This window comes from Manacus vitellinus, unplaced genomic scaffold (genome assembly GCF_001715985.3).
Source record: "Manacus vitellinus isolate BGI_N305 unplaced genomic scaffold, ASM171598v3 scaffold_6_pilon, whole genome shotgun sequence".
NCBI lineage: Eukaryota > Metazoa > Chordata > Aves > Passeriformes > Pipridae > Manacus > Manacus vitellinus.
Window position 1 is genome coordinate 36,690,721 of NW_021940750.1, and position 19,152 is coordinate 36,709,872.

Sequence of the window (19,152 nt, forward strand, 5' to 3'; positions counted from 1 at the left end):
GTTCTGACAAAACACAGCTAAAAGGCAAACTTCAGTGCTATTCTCCCAGAAGAAAGTGTCTGATGTGCTGATGAAGGCCTTTATCTCCAACTAATAACATGGAATATTAGCAGGATGTTATTAGAACATAAAGCAACCAAAGAGCTGGAGAGAAAGGAGTGACATCACTGTAAAACATATTTGAAAGATCCTGGAGCAAAGTAGCAGCCCTTGAAAAAAAGTGTAAGTGGCAGAAAGTCTGCTCCTTGCAAGAAATATCTGTATCTGCTGTAGACTGTGTGCTGTGAATACTCCCACTGAAAGCAACAGTGCTATCTGTACATCAAGCATAAGGAAACATCTATTTAGAATTAGGGACAGGGACCTCCAGAATGAGGATTATTCTTGGGGATCATACACTGTTTTGACAGAAAGAAACAAGATGTGGGAATCGTAGAAATCCTACATTTTCCATTTTAAAAAAAATTAATTATTGAAATTTTTTGAACCAGTGCCAAACATGAGGATTAAAACTAGCAAATCATGTAAACATTCCACTAGACCTCTCACACAGAAGCCCCAAAAAAGAACAGCAAAGCAACTCAAATTACATTGTTGTATTTTATTAATAAGATGAGCTTCACTCAAAACATTTAGGGCCTGATTGATGCTAAAAGTACAGGTAAGCACATCTGAAACTTAAAGGGATTTCTGCTAAGCTGTCACTAAGCAATATTAAAAAACAGGGAAAAACATCACCACATTTAGAGGAAAGCAGTAATACAAAATGTAGCATACTATTTATAAGGCTTGGATGGAACTTACAGTGAACACTGTTCTTTAGCCCACAACAATAGAGCCTTTGTAGCAGACATCTTCCATCGTTCCTTAATTTTAGCACTTTTTTTAGCTGATCTGCTTGCCTTTGGAGAGGAGTCAACAGCACTTGAACAATCAAGTGAAGGCTGATTGTAAGTACAAGCAAGTGTCCTGGCAAGTTCTTCAATCTATCAGAGATGATGGGAGACTTAATCAGGCTTCAGTGAAAAATTACCAAGACATCAGTGGCAGAACACCACAGAGAATTAGACAGGACTCAAATCACAGCTGTAACAGTAGTTTCCCTCCCACCCAAAATCAGATCAGGCTTCTTAATCTGTACAATCTGAACTATTTCACGCGGAATTCCCATCTTTAGGCAATTTTTTGGCAGGATATATTCATCCAAAGACTTCCATGTTATCCTGTGGGTACCAGCAATGATGTCAAGGGTCCTTCTCACTCAATTTCTACTTCTACCAGTGACAGCAGTCTGTGTTTTCTGCAGTAGCTGTGTTTTCTGCTGTCAACAGTGACATGTATTAGACATGCTCAGAGTTAGCCTGCTCACTCAGGGTGCAGGCCTCAGAGATCCACATTTGGTTAGAGAAGCTTGGTTTAGGTAAGAAGGTACTGCATAGGCTACAGGCAGCACAAGAATCTTCAGCATCAAAGTGCCTCTAACCATGAAAAATATGGGCCAAATACTGTTAAAAAACTTTGCTTCTGAGCTTCTTATTGTATAAGAAAGATTACTACGACAGCCTTTGTGTTATTTCAGGCACCTGGTACCGAAAAAAATAACAGCAAGAACTGTACATTGTAAGCACAGTCAACAGTGAAGAGCAGGGCTGCCTCTGAGGGAGATAGGTGAGCCACTTCACACTGTTTGCTCCATTTGGAGCTTAATCGATACAGGTCTTAGACAGGCAAAGTTTAGTCTATTTTTTAATTTGTTACTTCAAGAAAAATCTCAATCCTTCCTACCATTTGCAGCTACATACTGTTCATCATTGCCATCACAGCACTGGTGAAGCAGCACTGGTGCATCTCCCCCTTGAGCTGTCACTTCCAGATGACAGAAGATAATCTTTTGCTTTGTTCTAATTCATCTCATTTGGCAATCACATAACACATTTTTGTGCTTTTTCCCCCTACTAAAACTCTCTTACATCGCTGAAATACTTACATGAAAATGAAATATAATGGTCCAGATTAGGCCAAGCACAATGGAAGGTTTTCCTTCGATAATGTCAGCAACATGAATATTTATGAGCTTCAGCTAAGAAGGAAAAAAAAGGGATCATTGTTAACAAAGAAAATGTTCCACCAGTTAAACTGGCTTTAGTTGGGAATTTTGAAGTTAATACTCACTGATCTGCTCTTTAAAAATGTCAAAGCATTTTCTATATTACTTCTACACTGGAAGGTATTAAATCCTTTCTCCCGTGGCTGCAAAGCAAAAAGAACATGTTACATTCTCAACTGTAAAAATTAATTTTATTCTACATTTTGATAAGGGAAGTCCTGCAAAGATTCATAAACTGCTTTGGATCAACTTGTTTCAGTGTGTTTCAGAGTCAGTGGTGTAAACTTGCAACTAGCTCTACGACTCCAGAAGGATCACTCATATGGTTATAATTAAGCATATCCAGAAATCTTTGCTGGATTTGAAAAAGGATTGAGGTAATATTTTTATTACTCTGTCTTACCAGATGTTGACCTGAAAGCACTTCCAACAGATCAAGAAGCAAATGTCCTTGCTGTATGTCTGTATACAGGTCTGAGATAACAGAAGGAGGCGTATGCTGCAAAATAAATTTTTATCTTTTGTCATTTTGAATTCATCACACTACAAAACATCACACTCTGATTACTCTGTTAAAAAATGTTTAGCATCCTTTATTTTTTCATTAAGCTGGAATAAAAATCCTGCATCTAATCAGCCATATCCTTCTCCTTCTAACTCATTATTATGTTTGTGTCTTATTCCCCTTTGCTCTGCCTCTGTGTTTTATAAGGGTTATTTTAGGCCTCACTTTCAAGTATTTACATTTTTCAAGGAAGCATGTTGCAAAAGACCCCAAAATTTTGAGAAAGGGAAAGCTAAACAAAGCAGTTAATTCATATTTTGAGACCTTAATCGATATACCCCAAGTACAAATTTGAGTATAAAGCTGCATAACTAAACCTCTTTTTACCCACTTGTGGTGAACATAACACAAATTTATCATGAGCTCATCAGCTTCTGCTCAAGGAGGGACCAAAATAGGATTATTTTTTCTTACCTGAGCAAGTCAGAGCCTCAGCACAGCTGCAGGAGCTGTTTTGTGAGAGCTTAAAGAGTGCCTACGCTACTATGAGGTTTGTCTTAATACTTACCAGTCACTCAGTTCAGCTCATTACACTCATGTTCTTGGATTGCATAATAGAATAACACTTACCTAATCACAGTAAAGCTAATTGGAAACACAGAAACCCATAAAACCCCGAGACATGTGCCACAATTCACCACAGGTTTTACCACATGAGAGAGGAAGAGTGACATCTACTTAAAAACCGTCCTTACAAATGTTCTTGGACATTCACCAATACAGTGCTGTTGCACTTATTAAACAAATGCTTTCCAGGGGCTACTTTTTCCATCCAGTGATAAAAAAAAAACTTGTACTAATTTTGTTTATTCCTAAAAATCAATCTCCATACAGCACATCCAAATTGAAAAGGCAAAAGGCATGTCTTTGCTAAAGAATCCCGTTCCTACCTTTGCCAATATTGAATTTATCCAACTAGTGAAGGTTTTCTTCTGTGTGAACTCTCGCTGCACTGAGAAATAGAAAAAAAAAAAAAAAAGGAAAAAACTGTTAATGGAAAAAGTTATCTGGTTTTATTTCTCTTTCTTAAAAACTTACACGGCGTTCATCTCAAACCTAAGGTCCATTCTTCCAGATATTATGTTACTATTAACTATTATTTAACATCAGTTTTTCTTGAGTCATATTTTAGAGATGGTATTTTCTTGCTTGCAGGGTTGATTCTGCAGAGACCTCTACAACCATCAAGCATACTCTACAGTATGCAGCAGGAAGCAACTAATGAAGGTTTTCTCAGAAGCTCAGCAAATACAAACAGTGATGTGAACACATAACTCTATAAAGAAATATGTCCACAATAACTCTGTTCATTCCTAATGTTCCTTGAAAGACTCTGGGCCATCATCAGTACAAGATACATCTTGAAATTCAGGAAAAGCCATGCATTACATTGGGTGATGGGACCAGGATGCAGACTGTGATAAATGCACATCTGCAGGTGAAGCCACACAATGAGATGTCCTGGCTGCCAACTGAAGGCCTGGAGAGTTATTTGGATGTCATGGCGGGAACACAACCTCTAACAGCAACCTTTTCAGTGCTGGGCCCTCCCTAGGGTATACAGATTATTAATCCAGACAAAAAGGAGCTCATAGGGTTTTAAAATAGGCGGAAGGAAGAAGGAAGTGTTTGAACTTGTATCACAGCAAAAAAACAGTGACGCAGAACTCAAAGCGTGACCCAGTGACACACAGAGATCCAGCTCTGCCCCCAGGTCCCTCACGGTGGTACAGGGTGAGCAACTACCACCAGTTGTGAAGGGAGACAGGGAGTTAGTTAAGCCCATGTTTCAAAAATCAGACTATTTAAGCTGTTTCTCACACCAGAGTAGAGCTCAAGAGAGGGGAAGGCCGTTCTTTGTGGTCTGTGGGCAGTAGAGACAAAAAAAAGATGAGTTCCCCCAAAAGGTGAAGCAGATGGTGAGCAGTAGAGTCGGACCAGACCAGCTCCCTGGCCCTGGTCATGGCCAGTGCATTACGTGACTCTCCAGTTCATGCTCCCTCCCAAAAAACCAGCCCATTCCCAAGAATCACCACAAAACCCAACCATACATCCCTAGTGGTTGGATGGTTGTACACAGGTCTGAGGTGACGGCTGGAGGTGCTGGCCCCTGAGATTACACACTCCCATTCCACCAGCAGCCATTCCAAAGGCTTGTGGGAACGAGCTTGAACACAAACTCCTTCTTCTCCCCCTTTCCACAGCAGCCTTGACTGCAAGTGCTGGGACCAGCTTCCCAAAACCAGATTAAAAAGTAACAGCATGCCCAAAAGGGGCCTGCCTGGAGCTGTGGGAAGGTGGTCATCCCTGCCTTCTTCCCCACTGGAATAAACACCCAAAAGGCTGCACTGGTTGTGAACAGCCCAGGCATTACAAAGCAGGTCAAATGGACTATTAGCTGAGGAGGGCAAGACCACACAGTTGGGAGAGCTGACGTGTTGGTCACCCAAACCATCACCTTTGGCCTGTGCCAGCTGCAGGGCTCTTCCCACCCTTCCCTCTGAGGGCTGAGGTGAGCACATGGCAACGGGCAGTGCGCCAGGGGTATCCTGCAATGCTCATGGCAGGCAGCAGGGAAGCAAAGCCTGAGGGGCAGGAGAGGTGCAAAGTGGAGAGAAAGAACAAGCTCCTCTCCCCGCTGTGCTGGGCGGCCGGAGGGGCTGAGTCAGGCAGCTGGAGAAGAGGGTCATGGAGACAGAGAGGCTCTGAGCTCCCATGTACAGAGAGGCAGATGGACCAGGGAATGCCCATCCAGGGCCCTGGTGGGAGCACAGGAGAGGCCTGTGCATGTCCTGCTCCATAGCCTCAAGGCAGCTCCCTAAGGGGCTGTGGGTGGTTCAGCAGGGTGAATGGCCCATGAAGGGACACAGTGGGCAAGGCAGCTGGGGGTACTCGCTGCCCACTTCCCAGCTGGGATAAATCCTCCCACTGCATGGGAGAGGCATCTGGACACTGACCAGGCCATCGGCTTGCACAAAGACACAAATCTAGGTGGGAACAGACCATCCCTTCTGCCTCTGAAAGCAAGCTCTTGCACCAAAGATTAATTAAATGCAAGTTTGACATCATAAGGCAAGTGAAAGACTACTCAGCAACAGATATGTATGTTTTGGTAGCCTGGGTAGGATGAAAGATACTAAAAATATCAAGTCCTTGGGGGAAAAAAAATAATAATGTTGACTCCTCTGCCCATGAAAATGAAAATGCCACTCAGAGGAAAATGTCTCACACTTTACCACACTCTGGGAATTTGCAAACACAAACCGCAGTCGTAGCTGTCTTTTCATCATCCAAGACGGCCTGAAGGAGCTTCATCAGCTCATGAAGCACAGTAATTCTCTTGAGGATAACCCAGCTTCCTGCTCCCAGCACCACGGGCCTCCTCCTGCTTCACTGGGAGGGTGAGTGGCAACAAAAACATTCATGCATTATGTGCGTCGAGGACTGTTTTGCATCCTGTAACTAAGGCACCTTTCAACAGCCCTCCTCTAATGTGCAACACTGTGATCCTGTAGGAGCATGAAGCAGTCAGTTTGCCCTGCTTACTGCATTGTTTTACAATTCTTCATAATCATCAGAGATCATACAGAACAGTAAGATAAGGGCAATCTTAAAGATGCAGACAAAAATGCAATGACAAAATCATGTTTTGTTCAGGAAACAGAAAGTAAGTGCAAACATGCTCACGAGGAGGACAAAAATAGCATGGAGATACTGGCTTCATGTTAGCACAGCACCCAACCACACCCTTTGGTTGAACACCATGTGGGAGCCATTCCAATTACTCAACAAGCAATTATTGGGTAGCTGCGTTCAATTTTATCAGACAGTCAAGGCTGGCATTGCTCTAGCACTTAAAAAGGGACAGAAAGCAAATATTGACTACTGTGCCTGACGCCAGTGACTTCTGCAGCTACAGCTCTTGCCAAACATACACTACTGCTATTGCTTTGGAGAACTTGCATTTGGGATCAGTCACAGAAAGATGGTTAGAAGGAGACACTTGGTCTTGTTTTGGTTGACATCCATATTAACATGCTTCATTATGCAATATGGGCCAGATACTGGAAGTGTTGATTCACATGAGCAGCTCTCAGGCAAATGTCTCACCAGGTGAAAGCACAAGGTGGTTAGTTCACTGCACACGCCTAAGAACACTTTAAACCCTCCACTATAGCCACTGCCTAATGCAATCCACCAGGCTGCCTTCCAAGCAGCTGCCGCCTCAGCTGCCTTATTTTCCAACCCAAATAAATAATAACAATAATGGACTTTCCCCCTGAATTAATAACAAAACTCCATGCCCGCCAATATTTCCCCAGATTGTAGTGCAGCAGTCACTGTTTCCAGGCAGGCCACACCACACACAGCTCGATACAGATGTGCTTCTGGCACCGTGGCAGGCAGTCGTATTGCAATTTTCAGGCTGAGTGTGTTTTCCCTCCCAGCTCCCCTCCAACGACGCTACTGCTCAGAGGCACTAATGATTTAATCAAGCTCTCCAATTCTTATCTCTACCACGTGGTTAATTAATACGGATTTTTATTTTTATGAGGGTGAATGGATTCTTTGTTAGGCCTTTTCGTAGGACTCTAAGTGACCTTGGTTTTTCTCTTGCCCTAGTTTTCAAAACATCACTGATCCAGAATAGGAAAGCTATCAGAAAAAACCCTGATCATTCCTTTACTTCAGGTCAAAACTCACCAACCCAAAAAAGTGGATCTGAAAGGACAAAATAAGAACTTGCTAATCTGAAAGCAACCAAAATCTATCATATTTCACTGTGTGTTAACAACTCTTTAGGGAGGAATAACACATACAAGAAACTGTCACGTAGGCTATTCAAAAATCAATACACACTGCTGGACAATGACGGTTTTATTCAGTAATGAGCTATCAACAAGTGCTACAAACCAGACTGATCATTAAGAGCACAGGGAATGGCAGGGACCACACCAGTGCTGAACTCTCCCAGAAGGAAGAGGAGAGCAGAAGCACTGCCAGCCACTGTTTTACTCTCAGCCTTCCTTCAGCGGTGATACAGAAAAAAACGACTTAAAATTAGTCTCCTCTCCTCTGTTGCATTTTGTACCTCCCTTACTGAGGCAGGAGAACGGCAGCTCCAAGGAAAGCACCGCCTCCTCCCTTGGCAGTAAGCTGAGGCAAGCAAATCATGACAGAACAGATGTAGCCGTCTGTCCACGCTCATCAAACACTGTCACCAAAGAGCAAAGAGGTTTTCTTCTATCACAAGGACTGGTGCATCATTGCCAGTGAACAATTTACAACTGCATGGCTTTTTTTCTTAAAAAAAGAAAAAAAATTTAACCAGTTATTTGAAATTAATGAGCACAAGCCTTTCTGTCATCTTCCCATCTTTGTTTCACCAGAAGGAATTACCTCTTGTGTACGATATTTTTATATCTTCCTTTCACCACTGGGGTCAGCTGAGGTTATGTCTTCAGTAGCAAGCAGGGGAGCTCATCAGGAACAGATCAACAGATCAAAAGAGCTGGTGCTCACCATGCAGCATATCCACCATGTGTGCAGGGAAGAAAGGCTGTGTTGGACTAACTCTAGCTTCAGTGCCCACAGACAGCCACAGCACCTTCTTGGGGCATTTATTTAAGTTTCATCCAAAATAACCTTTTCTACACTCCTTGACAGCTCAGAAAAATGAACTGAATCATGGTCAGCAGGGATAACTGAGAGAGCTCCTTCAAGACAGAACTGCTGATATGAGCTAACACACCAAGTAGGTACATTATCTAAATGATCAGAACTATCAGAAGAAACCTTAAGTACTTGCCAACCCAGGGAAAGAGTGAGCAATTCACCCCTGAGCCCTTTGTGTAGTCCCTTCCCTTCCACTCAGCCACTGAGTTTCATTTTCTGCAGACAGGAAAGCAGGGAAAAGAGTTATTTCCAGCATTTATGTTCAGCAACATCATGTTAAGCAATTAAAAAACCAAGTATTTTTTGTAGAGATTGAGAAGTTTATCCAAAGCTCAATGAAGGTGATGAAAATATTTCTACAGGAATAGGTCTTTTCAAACCCAAATACTGTATAAATATTAACTAAATCACCATTACCACATCTCTGCAGCAAATGGGAACTTCCCTTTCTACACTATTCCTTTCAACCTCCTTTTCCTTTTGAAAGCAAATAGTCCAATTTACCAAAAGTCCTGCATATTCACACCAAGTTTCACCCCACACCCCCCCACACCGGCTTTCTTAAACCCTTTTGCTTTTCTTATTGCCAGGATGCTGGAAAAGCTCTGCTCTGTGAATCACCTCTGTCTTGACTCCACAGCAGCCCATAAAGTGAAGCACTGCAATACTGGGGGCATAGACAGAGATTGCAGGTCAGATTCTTAAAGGTACTAAGTCACATCATTTAGATATCAACATACTTTTAAAGATAAGGGCTTAAGTGGCTTTTGTAACATTTTAAATAAAATCTACAGTGGTCAGAGATCTGAATGTAGGGTCCTTCAGTGCCCTTTACAGGTGCCTCAGAAGCTGTCCACTCCTTAGACATTTTAATGCCAGTTTTTAACCAGTTATGCACCCGATTATGCCTTTAACAAATTGAAAGTTATCTAGCGGGGAACACATTTATGCAACTCTACGATCTATTTTTTACATTTGACATGTGAAACAGACAAAAATAACAATGACTGATTTTTTTTTTAAGGCAGTGGCAGTGTCTGTTGCCTCCCCAGTGCCATCAGCCCCATCACATGCCATGAAGCCGAGCAGTTACGGGAACTGCAGACAAGCCTCTCTCCTGGGCAGCAGGCAGCATAAACCAGGCACAGATTTCTGTGCAGCTGCTGTGGGAGCTTTTCAATTTGTAAAAGTCACCCTTGAAAAATCATCATAAACATTTAATGGACTTTTTTTGATCATTCTGGTTAAAGGGAAAAAAAAAGCATAGTTGTAATAAGCGAGTGGCCCCAACAGACGAGACACACAGTTAGAACAAAAAAAAAAAGCTGGGTAAGAATTAGTAGTCTACCTGATCTCCAAAGGAATTAAGAGGGTCACAAAAATAAATCTCCCTTTGCTCAGAGATAAGTACAATCTACTACAAGCTGCACAACAAAACCTATCCATACATATCTCCATATTTTCAATTTCGCTTGAGGAGAAATCATTCATAAAGGATTAGACATATCTGCATGAAAATAGCACTCATTTATATCATTAAACTCTCTTCAAAAACAGTTTTCTTTAAAAACTCTCTTCCGTTTTAGCAGTCACATTCCTATAGGATCATCCTTTGGGTTAAAATAATAAACAGTAACACAAACACAGATTAATAAGTGGAGCCAAAAATTAGGACCCCTGCAGTTAATTAAACAGTGAAAGAGTAAGTACATGCCCCAAACTCCAAGAGCTAAACCACACTCTCTTTTGTTTGAATTAGCTCAGCAAGCATGAAAAGAAAAGCGAAAACAGAGTTCTGCACAGGCTTGGTGGGAAGCGCCACACGTAGGGTCTGTTTGCTATTCTAGGGAAGACAGAGGAAAGAATTGTGCATGGAAGGGAAAATGAAGGTTGGATCCTCACACAGGTGAAGAGATTTACATTCTGAAGGAAAAAATGATCCTGCTCCACAGTGCCACAAACCCTGTTCAGTTCCTACTGTAGCCATCCATCCATGAGCAGTTGCGCATTCCCCTCTCCCGCACTCCTGCTCATCAGGAGTGATGACCCCTTCTCTCTCCAACAGCTCTTAAAGCACTGAAGCTCTTAAAGCCATGAAGCCCTTCTCTTACCAAGGAGATGATCTGCCTCCTCAATCTCAAGTAGCCAAAACCAATTTTGGATGTTGACTGTGCCTCTTCAATTTTCAGAAGACTGAGCACCAGGCTGGATCCCTCTCTGGGGCCAGCCTACAATGCAGTGCTGGGAGGGAAATACGGGAGGAGGAGACATAGGACAGGGATCCCGCTTTATTCCTCCCATGCTCAATGCCAGCCAAGCCCTGAGCTCCTGCCTGCCCCTTCAAGCAGCAGAAGTGACTTTAGGTTTCAGAGATGGTCTGTGGCACAATGGAACATCTCCCTGGCAAGCATCCTCTCTTCACCAAAATGTTTGCAGCCTGTCTGGCAAGAGAAACCCTTATCTTTAGTATTCCCTCATTAGATATATCTGTAACCAGTCCAGCTCCAGGCTTTTCACCTGCACTTTTACATGGCTGTGCAAGGACACAAGCAGCTTTGAGGCCGCTCTTAAGTTGTGCTGTGTCAGAAAAACGGGAGAAAGCAGAGAGGTGCTGAAGGAAAGGGCAGAGATAATGCTGATCTTAATCTGATTTAATTTTATTATAACATCTAGGACAGAGGAAACAAAAAAAGAAAATAAAAAAGCCCCTCAAGTCCTGACATCATGCATTTTCATAGCGATTTCCATTTTCTTGGTAGGGAGGAAGGGGGTAACTATTACGCTTTGATCTGAAGGTCAGCTTGAAAACTGGTAAAGGTTAAAGAGCAATACAAAAATCTGAAAAGATACATATATAGGGGTTTATATTCTTGCAGCTTTCTACTTCAGCCTCATGATTTTGTGACTAGTTTCATCGTTAGAAAATGTCTGGTGATGGGAGCATCACCAGAAAAACCCACTGCTTTCATTTCTTTACCAATTTTACCGATTTTCTTCATGTTTTTCAAGCTTCATTAAATCTCCTTAAAATAATTAGCTGACAAGAAAGATGCACTGAGAACAAAGTTACATTTTTATCTATTTTCTAGTGAATTTCTTCATGGCATCTTCTAGGACAAACACTACTAAGGAAAATGAATGTTCACCCTAGAACACTCTTCTACCTAAAAATACACTAACATAAATTCCACTAAATGAAGGTTTTATACTATTCAGCCACTACCAATAATTTAATAGGAATTCTATAATAATTAGAGCTACTAAGTAGTAACCTCTTCACTTATTACGTAAAGGAGGTTGTTTTTCCCTTCTTTTTCTTCCCAAAAGTGCTGTCCTCCTCACAGAAGACTGTAACTAAAATTAAAATCAAACATACTTAAAATAATAGACCTACACATGGTTGAGAAAAAAAAACAAAAGAAAGCTAAGCATTTTATTACATTTTTTAGGCATAAACTTCACAGAGTTATATAACCAAACAAATTGACACATTAAGTTGATCTTGTCCTAATTAACCAGACTAGACAAGTGCTCTATCCCCACTGGATGCCTTTCAGGAATAATGGAAGATTGGATCACAAAGAATTAAAAAGCAGATCAAAATATGAGCAAGATCTAGACTACATCCAGACTAGATCTCACTCCTGCTTTTCCCTATTTATGTATGTCTCCCATTACACTACTATACAAGGCTGGACATATTCTTTGAAGCTATATCCTAGCAATGTGAAAAGCATATCATAAGTAGTTTTACATCCATTTTCAGTCACACAAAATATAAGCTGCTTTTCTGACAATTATAAGCAGCTATTCCTTGAATCTGAGATATTTCTACAACTTCTCCAGGTGAACCTGAAGATTTAAATCAATCAAAGTCTCTGGCTGCTTTGCAAATCTCATCCCAAGATTGCTATTAATGGAAAAACCTGTTTCCTTCAGTGACCCTATTATTCTTAGTTGACCTTTGCCACCACAGAGCTGCGAGTAGAGCTACTAATGGTTCCTACATGTCACGTCAGGGAGTGTGTATTTGGTGCTTCCTCATGGCTGTATTGCCATTTGCTTGTTTGACCCTGAGCAGATGCTGCAGAGCCACAACTCCACCGACCATTTGTTGTATCTTTAATCATCACAAAAACTGCTTATGTCACTTCTAAGGGATGTCTCCGGATGTTTTACAACAGCCAGGCACAGACATCTTGGCCCCAGATTTGCAGTGTGTTCATTTCAGCGTAATCTAGGAGCTCAAATTATCACAGCAAAGAAATACAGTCATGTCAGTTTTACCAAGCAGGGCTCCTTCAATGAGATATTGACAAAAAAAAAAAAAAATCAACTGTTATTCAACACAAACACCAATTTGACTTTTCAGAAAAACACATGAATTTCAAAGTAAAACCCTATCCTAAAATTGCAGGTAACTTTAATTCTGCCTTAGAGCTACGGAGTGTTTTTCAAATCTGTTTCCCGACAACAGCCGCCTCAGTCTTCCTACCAAAGGCTGAGTTTGACTGGCACAACAAATGTGTGTCTGACAAGATATGCTTGGTGCAACAGTCAGACTGGCTCCTGTCTGCTACAAGTTTTTGCTCGTTCTCCTGACAATGTAACACTGAAGCAAAACGGAAGAAAATTCACCATTAAAGACGCTTTGGCTTTAGACCACTATTAACACCCACTCGTCACAACACATGGCTCCAATGACAACATCAGTGCAAATACAGACCATAGAAGTGACTTGGCAGAATATTCTTTTGCACCATCTGTTTTAAACATATTTTCTCTCAACTAAGCACCATAGAAATTTCACTCCAAGGGAGTTAAGAGGAAATATCTCTTGTGGAAACATGAGTTAGCCCATCCACTGTAGAATAAGCAGGCTCTAAGCACATTAAAACCTCCTTTCGGGCAGGGATAGTCCTCTGCTGCCTGGACTAGCCTTCTTGACAGTCTCCATAAATATGTTCAGATGAAAAGTCAACCTTCCCAGAAAACTCTTATAGGAGGAAATTCAACATGTGATTAAGGAAAACCCAAAAAGCCTATCTGAGAGGCCAGCTTGGATACACTCATCATCACTTAACTGTCCAGGTAGAAGCCATTAAATTGGAACAAGTGAAAATCAGCCAGTGAGAACTTCCTTAATGGTTTATAACTCATGGCAAGACAAGGATGAAAGACTCTGACCCATAAGAAATTTGTTTAGAAGCCACAAAAGTTATCTTCACTTGCAGGGCATATAGCAGTAAAAACAGAAAACCAAATAAAATAGTACTGTAGTTAATGGCTTCATTAAAACAGCTTAATGCAACCAGCCAATTGTCAGCAAATTGAAAACAAGGAAACTAATGAAATGGCTTAACTGTTCCCATGCTGGTGGTTCCTTTGAAAAAAAGTTTACAGCAACGTGTATTCCAAGTAACAAAACATAAGAGCCAGTGAGCACATCTGTATCAAAAAAAGGCAACAGATCTGAAAATATCAGGAGGAATACTGTGAGAGCTGTTATCTTTCATTTCACTGCTGAAGCATCTCTCATGAAACACAGAAACATCTGCAAAAAAGCGCCGACACGAACTAACTATACCCATCATAACACCAGTTTATACGGGTCTCTCAGAATTTCCTTCAACTTGTACACAGATTTCTGGCAAAAATCTAAATTAAAAAGGCACAGAAAACTCCGGTCACTTACCCTGCAGCGATAGATGGAGATCATCTATTTCAGAGGAAGCCGGCTCCTCTGTTGAGGCAGATGACTGTGTTGATGCCATATTGAATTCTATGCAGATTCTTTAATCGATTCCTAAACTGAAATTATATTAAAAAAAAAAAACAAACAAAAATCAGTACAGTGTTACATAAAAATTGATGATGCTCAATGATGATGTGGCACCAAAACACGTGTTTTGTTTTGGGTTTTCTTCCCTTGGTCAGCTGTCTCCTCAGTTTATACAGAAAAGTAACTTTTCCTACTGCAGGAAAAGTTCCTATTGCTCCTTTGACTCTTTTTTAATAGTGGCCAATACAAACCATGGATCCCAGTGGGTTTTTGCACAAAAACAAAAGCACTAGGATTAGGAAAATTCAAACACGGTTGCTTTCTTTCAGAAAGCCAAGGTGATAAAGGCTCACAGTACCTTCTGCAGACTTGTAACTGCCAAATCCCATCTTTTTAATCTCTGAACTTCTCAGATCTCCCTTCCTGCCTGCATAATTGTTGCATAGTAGAGACAATTTAGGCAGAATCCGGAAAGACTCAGGTGAAATGAAAAAGCAGCAGTTATATGAGAATCAACACAACTGCTGTCTCTGTCTGATGCCTTTGCTACTTCTCAACACCCATGAAGGAATTTCTTTTCCCAACTCCTCCATCTTCCCCTCCATGGATACCTCCCCAATCACTAATGCAACTTTAGAAAATTACATGCTTTACCTTTCTTAAAAACCTAACAGTGTTCCTGGCAGTGTAGTAGCTATACTGTTCAATTTGCCACTGTAGGAAAAACTGGATGTTTAAGATACAGACTCAATTTTATCAAGAATCTAAAACAAATTCGAAAAGAAATTAAGCTGAAAATTAAATAAGGGCTCACCCTTAAACAAGCTTTGTTACCTAAACAACTGTAACCTTTTCACCAGAAGTACAGGGATTTCCACACCATATATTAATAACTCATCCACCAAGTATATGTCAAAATAAAGGGCGTGAATAGATGAGTCAGGAAATACAACATTAAAGAATGCCAGAGAAATTCTTACATTCATTCCCTTGTGCACATGAATCACGAGGCAGCCTTTGTTTACTCCACTCTATACTATTTTTCCTCACTCCCTGTCTCCTTCACTGCACAGAAAGGACAACATGCATTTCTTGAGGAGTAATACAATATTTTGTTTTCCTCACCCTGAACAATGTGTGTCCCTGTGCTTTATCCAAGAGCTGCTGTGATGACAGGATTAACGAGTTCCTCACAAGATTTTTCTATGGCGCTCACCACCCTGGCATCTGAACACTTCACAAAAATCAGTCAATTCACATTTGTAGCACCTACATGAGACCAGGGGTTATTGCCTACATTTAGAATCACAGAGCAGTTTGGGATGGAAGGCCCCATCTAGTCCAACCCTCCACCACGGGGCATCGCTTTACTGATGACAAGCAAAGGCACAGAGAGAATAAAGGGGAGGAAAAAAAGTTCCTGGTTTTCCAGAGAAATACATATTAGCTCACATGACTGAAGCACTGATTCCAACTGCTGGGGTATGCAGTGCTTCTGTAAGTCACCACCAACTTACAACTACAGCTCAAGGCACCAGATTCAAGAGAGTTCTAGATGGGACAGGTAAAGGTGAGACCTGTCTAGATGATCAGAGAAAAAGAAAAACATATTTTATAAGAGTTTGCCTTGCTTAGCCTAGCAAAAATAGGAGGAAAAGGACTAATTTGGTCTTTGGCAGGCACGAGAACATGATGGAGAAACAAGCCAAGCCTTGAGGTTAGGATGGAAATAGTAAGATTTCTAAAAAGCCAAGAAAGCCAACAAGATGCTGGGCAGCGTCAACTAGGGCATCACCAGCAGAGATAAAGAAGTCCTTATCCCTCTCTGCTCAGCACTTGTCAAACCACACCTGGAAGACTGGGTTCACTTTGGGACCCCAATGTACAAAAAATTATGTGGACAGGCTGGAGAGAGAAGAGCCACAAAGATGACCAGGACAGGGAAGCCTCGTGTGTAACGAAAGGCTGAGAAAACTGGGTTTGTTCAGCCTTGAGGAAAGAAAGCTGAGAGGAGACCTTATTACCATGTTCCAGTACTTAAAGGGTGCCCACAAAGAGGATGGAGATTCCTTTTTTAGAAGGAGTCACAATGAAAAGATGAGGGGTAATGGGTACAAGTTATTGCTGCAGAGATTTTGATTAGACACAAGAGGAAAATTTTCCACAGTGAGAACAATCAGCCACTGGATTAATCTCCCCAGTGAAGTGGTGGGTTCCCCAACATTGGCACTGTTATGATTTGGGTGGACAAGGTGCTGTGCCATCTTGTCTGGACCGTGCTTTTATCACAAAACATTGGACCAGATGATCCTTGAGGTCCCTTCCAACCTGGCCTTCTGTGATTCTGTGATAAACACTGGGTTCTTACAGGAATTGAGCAAGGGCAAGGGCTGAGCAAGAACCCAGCAGTGCTGCCTATGCCCAAGGTGATGCAATCTTTCCTGGGAAACTCCTTTTTTTTTTTTCTCTCAAGATAAAGCAATACAAACCCAAAGTCTGAAAATACAACATGTCAGGTGGCTTTAATATCTTTTGGGTATCACTAAGTCTTGAATTTTATTTTTTGATCACCACCTTGAAGGCAATGACAACCCAAATGGGAAGTATGTAAGCAAATTCCAAACCACCTCATTAGGTCTGTTGCTTTTTTCTCCCAGGCCACAGGGATAGTAGCTGCATTCCCTCCACCTTGAATTCTCCAGTGGTCAACTGTAGACCCTCAGAGACACTGAAGAAATAGTAAATCCTGGGCAACAGTGAATCTGCAGGTGAAATAAATGGGCCTGCCTGAATTTGGACCTGAGGTTATAACTCAAATTGGGTATCCATGTAAAGGAAGAGTGACAGGACTAGAAGCACCCACCGTTGCCACACTGGCAAAATCCACAAGCAAGACATCTCCAAAACTATGTACATGTGTATACACTCAATACCAGTGGCAATGCTTGCTCTTTTCCTCTTTAATGTGTTTATTCTAATTTTTTTCATTTTATTTTAAACTAAGCACTATTTAAGGATTTTCTTTTAGAGGCACAAATGCAGCACAGAAGTCCCAGACAGTAAAAACATACATATCTGTTCAACTTCAAAGCATCCAAATTTGGGATGATGGCACAGGCAGAGCCAAGTCACATTCACCTAACTCGGATGATGCTAAAGTCACTGGGACCACAGATGAGAGAAAAGGAGCAGGATTTGGCATCAAAATTCCACTTTTAAAAAATACGCAAGAGCCATGAACAACATTGATGGATGTTTCATGAACAACACAAAATGTATTTTTAACCTTTCTGCGACTGTTCTTACTTTGTCTCCATCCCGTGCCAGCTACAGCAACCACAGAGCACAGTGTGTCCTTTTATGAGCTTGTACTGCACTTCATGTGATGGGACCCCAATCTCAGTTCAGATCTTTAAGCATTAAAGAAGTTGAAGCTAATAAAACTTCCAGCGTTTCAAAGCAGAAAGTATGTTGAGCTCTAAAGCATGAATTAACTTTAATTAAGTTGCTTAATTTATTAATTAATTAACTTAAATTACAGCACACGATCATGGAACACATATACATGAAGAAATGCATACGCTCCCATTTTCTTTTAAAGTCAATTTATGGCCTCCTTCCCAAAAGGATGGGAATTTAAAAACTTTTTTCTTTAAACACAGACATCCCCTCAACAAATCCACAGTGCAGGTTATGAAAACACACAGGTAAATACCAGGTAAATTTTACGCTAAAGCTTTCATGTCCCTGAAACCCTCAATTCACCATCCAACACAGCAGCACATACACAGAAGACTCCACAGCTGCTTTGAAAGGGAGACACACACACACTCTTGGAGGACACACCTGCAAGGATTAGTCGTCTTTAAAAGTACAGATTGTCTGAGAAGGGATTATACAGGGACAATATGGTAGTCACTTTGTCCTCCTCCCTGCCCCAAATTTCATTCAAATAAAGCATATGAAGTATAACTATATCACTGCAGCCTCTGAAGAGTCTAAAAGCATGAAGCTATGGGTAAGACAGCTCAGCAATGCTTTTCACAGGCAGTAGGAATGATCATCTTCTTTACTTCATATTTAAGTCAATTGCTTTGTTTCATAACAACTCAGTGGACTGCAGAGCTAAACCAAATCCTTCACTTCCACGAAATGCTGGACAACGAGGAAACATATACACATGGTGTTGAAAATAAACCAAGGGCTTTCAAATGACATCTTTTCAGTGGGGATAAAAGGGAAGGTGAAGAGAATGACCTTGTCTTTCTCTCTCTGAAGAGTCTAGCATTAACACAGGAAAGCATTAACTACTTACACCTTGGGATAACCTGTGAAGTATCACAGGGTCAAAGACAGTTGCAGGAATACTGGGACCTTATTTCCAATGGATTCGTTTCCTGTGGATTAACTTATATGAATTGCACCAGAGCTCTTGTGCAAACTCATCTTTTTCCTCAACACAGGAGAAATCACACAAGAAAGGTGCATTAGTAATGTCCTCCTCAAGAGGAAAGCTTTCCATTGTGTTATCCAAAGGAGCAAGTTCTTGACCACCTGGGCTCGACCTGCAGCTCCAATGGTTCAACCATCAACAAAAGCTTTTCCCTACGATTTGGGCACTCATAAGACTCAACCCCTTCTTCCCTTACCTCCCCCGCTATTTCCACAATGGGCACCTAAAAACATCGGTGGAAATTACATCAGCACAGTTGCATCACATCATTTCAACTTGAATTTATCTTCCTTTCCCAAATTCAGCTGAAATTAGCCGGCAGAGTGCCAAAAATCCCAGGTATTAACATACAAACAGGTACACTGATAAGAGAGAAACCTAAGAGCAGGTAGTAGACTGGAAATCTCAAGAAACTAACCTGAGAATAATCATAACCAGGCTTTACATTCCATTATCATAAGAAACAACACTGATTTAAATACCTTGTCTCCAGTGAGGCTTAAGCCCTAATGAGACCTAAGAGATGCTCTTCTTAAGCATGGTCTCTATACGGATATTCTTGTCTCAGA

At 41.3% G+C, this 19,152-nt stretch overlaps 1 protein-coding gene across 1 annotated transcript in view; it reads right to left on the reverse strand.

Annotated features, from left to right (window-relative positions):
• SYNE2 (spectrin repeat containing nuclear envelope protein 2) overlaps positions 1–14,122 on the reverse strand; it is a 161,530-nt gene extending 147,408 nt beyond the window's left edge. The window contains exons 1-6 of the mRNA XM_018082417.3: positions 14,044–14,122; positions 3,563–3,624; positions 2,511–2,606; positions 2,173–2,250; positions 1,988–2,080; positions 805–986 (exon numbers count right to left, since the gene is read on the reverse strand). Of these exons, the coding sequence (XP_017937906.3) occupies positions 805–986; positions 1,988–2,080; positions 2,173–2,250; positions 2,511–2,606; positions 3,563–3,624; positions 14,044–14,122 (590 nt within the window). The remainder of the gene's footprint in view (positions 1–804; positions 987–1,987; positions 2,081–2,172; positions 2,251–2,510; positions 2,607–3,562; positions 3,625–14,043) is intronic.
• Between the last annotated feature and the right edge of the window lie 5,030 nt (positions 14,123–19,152).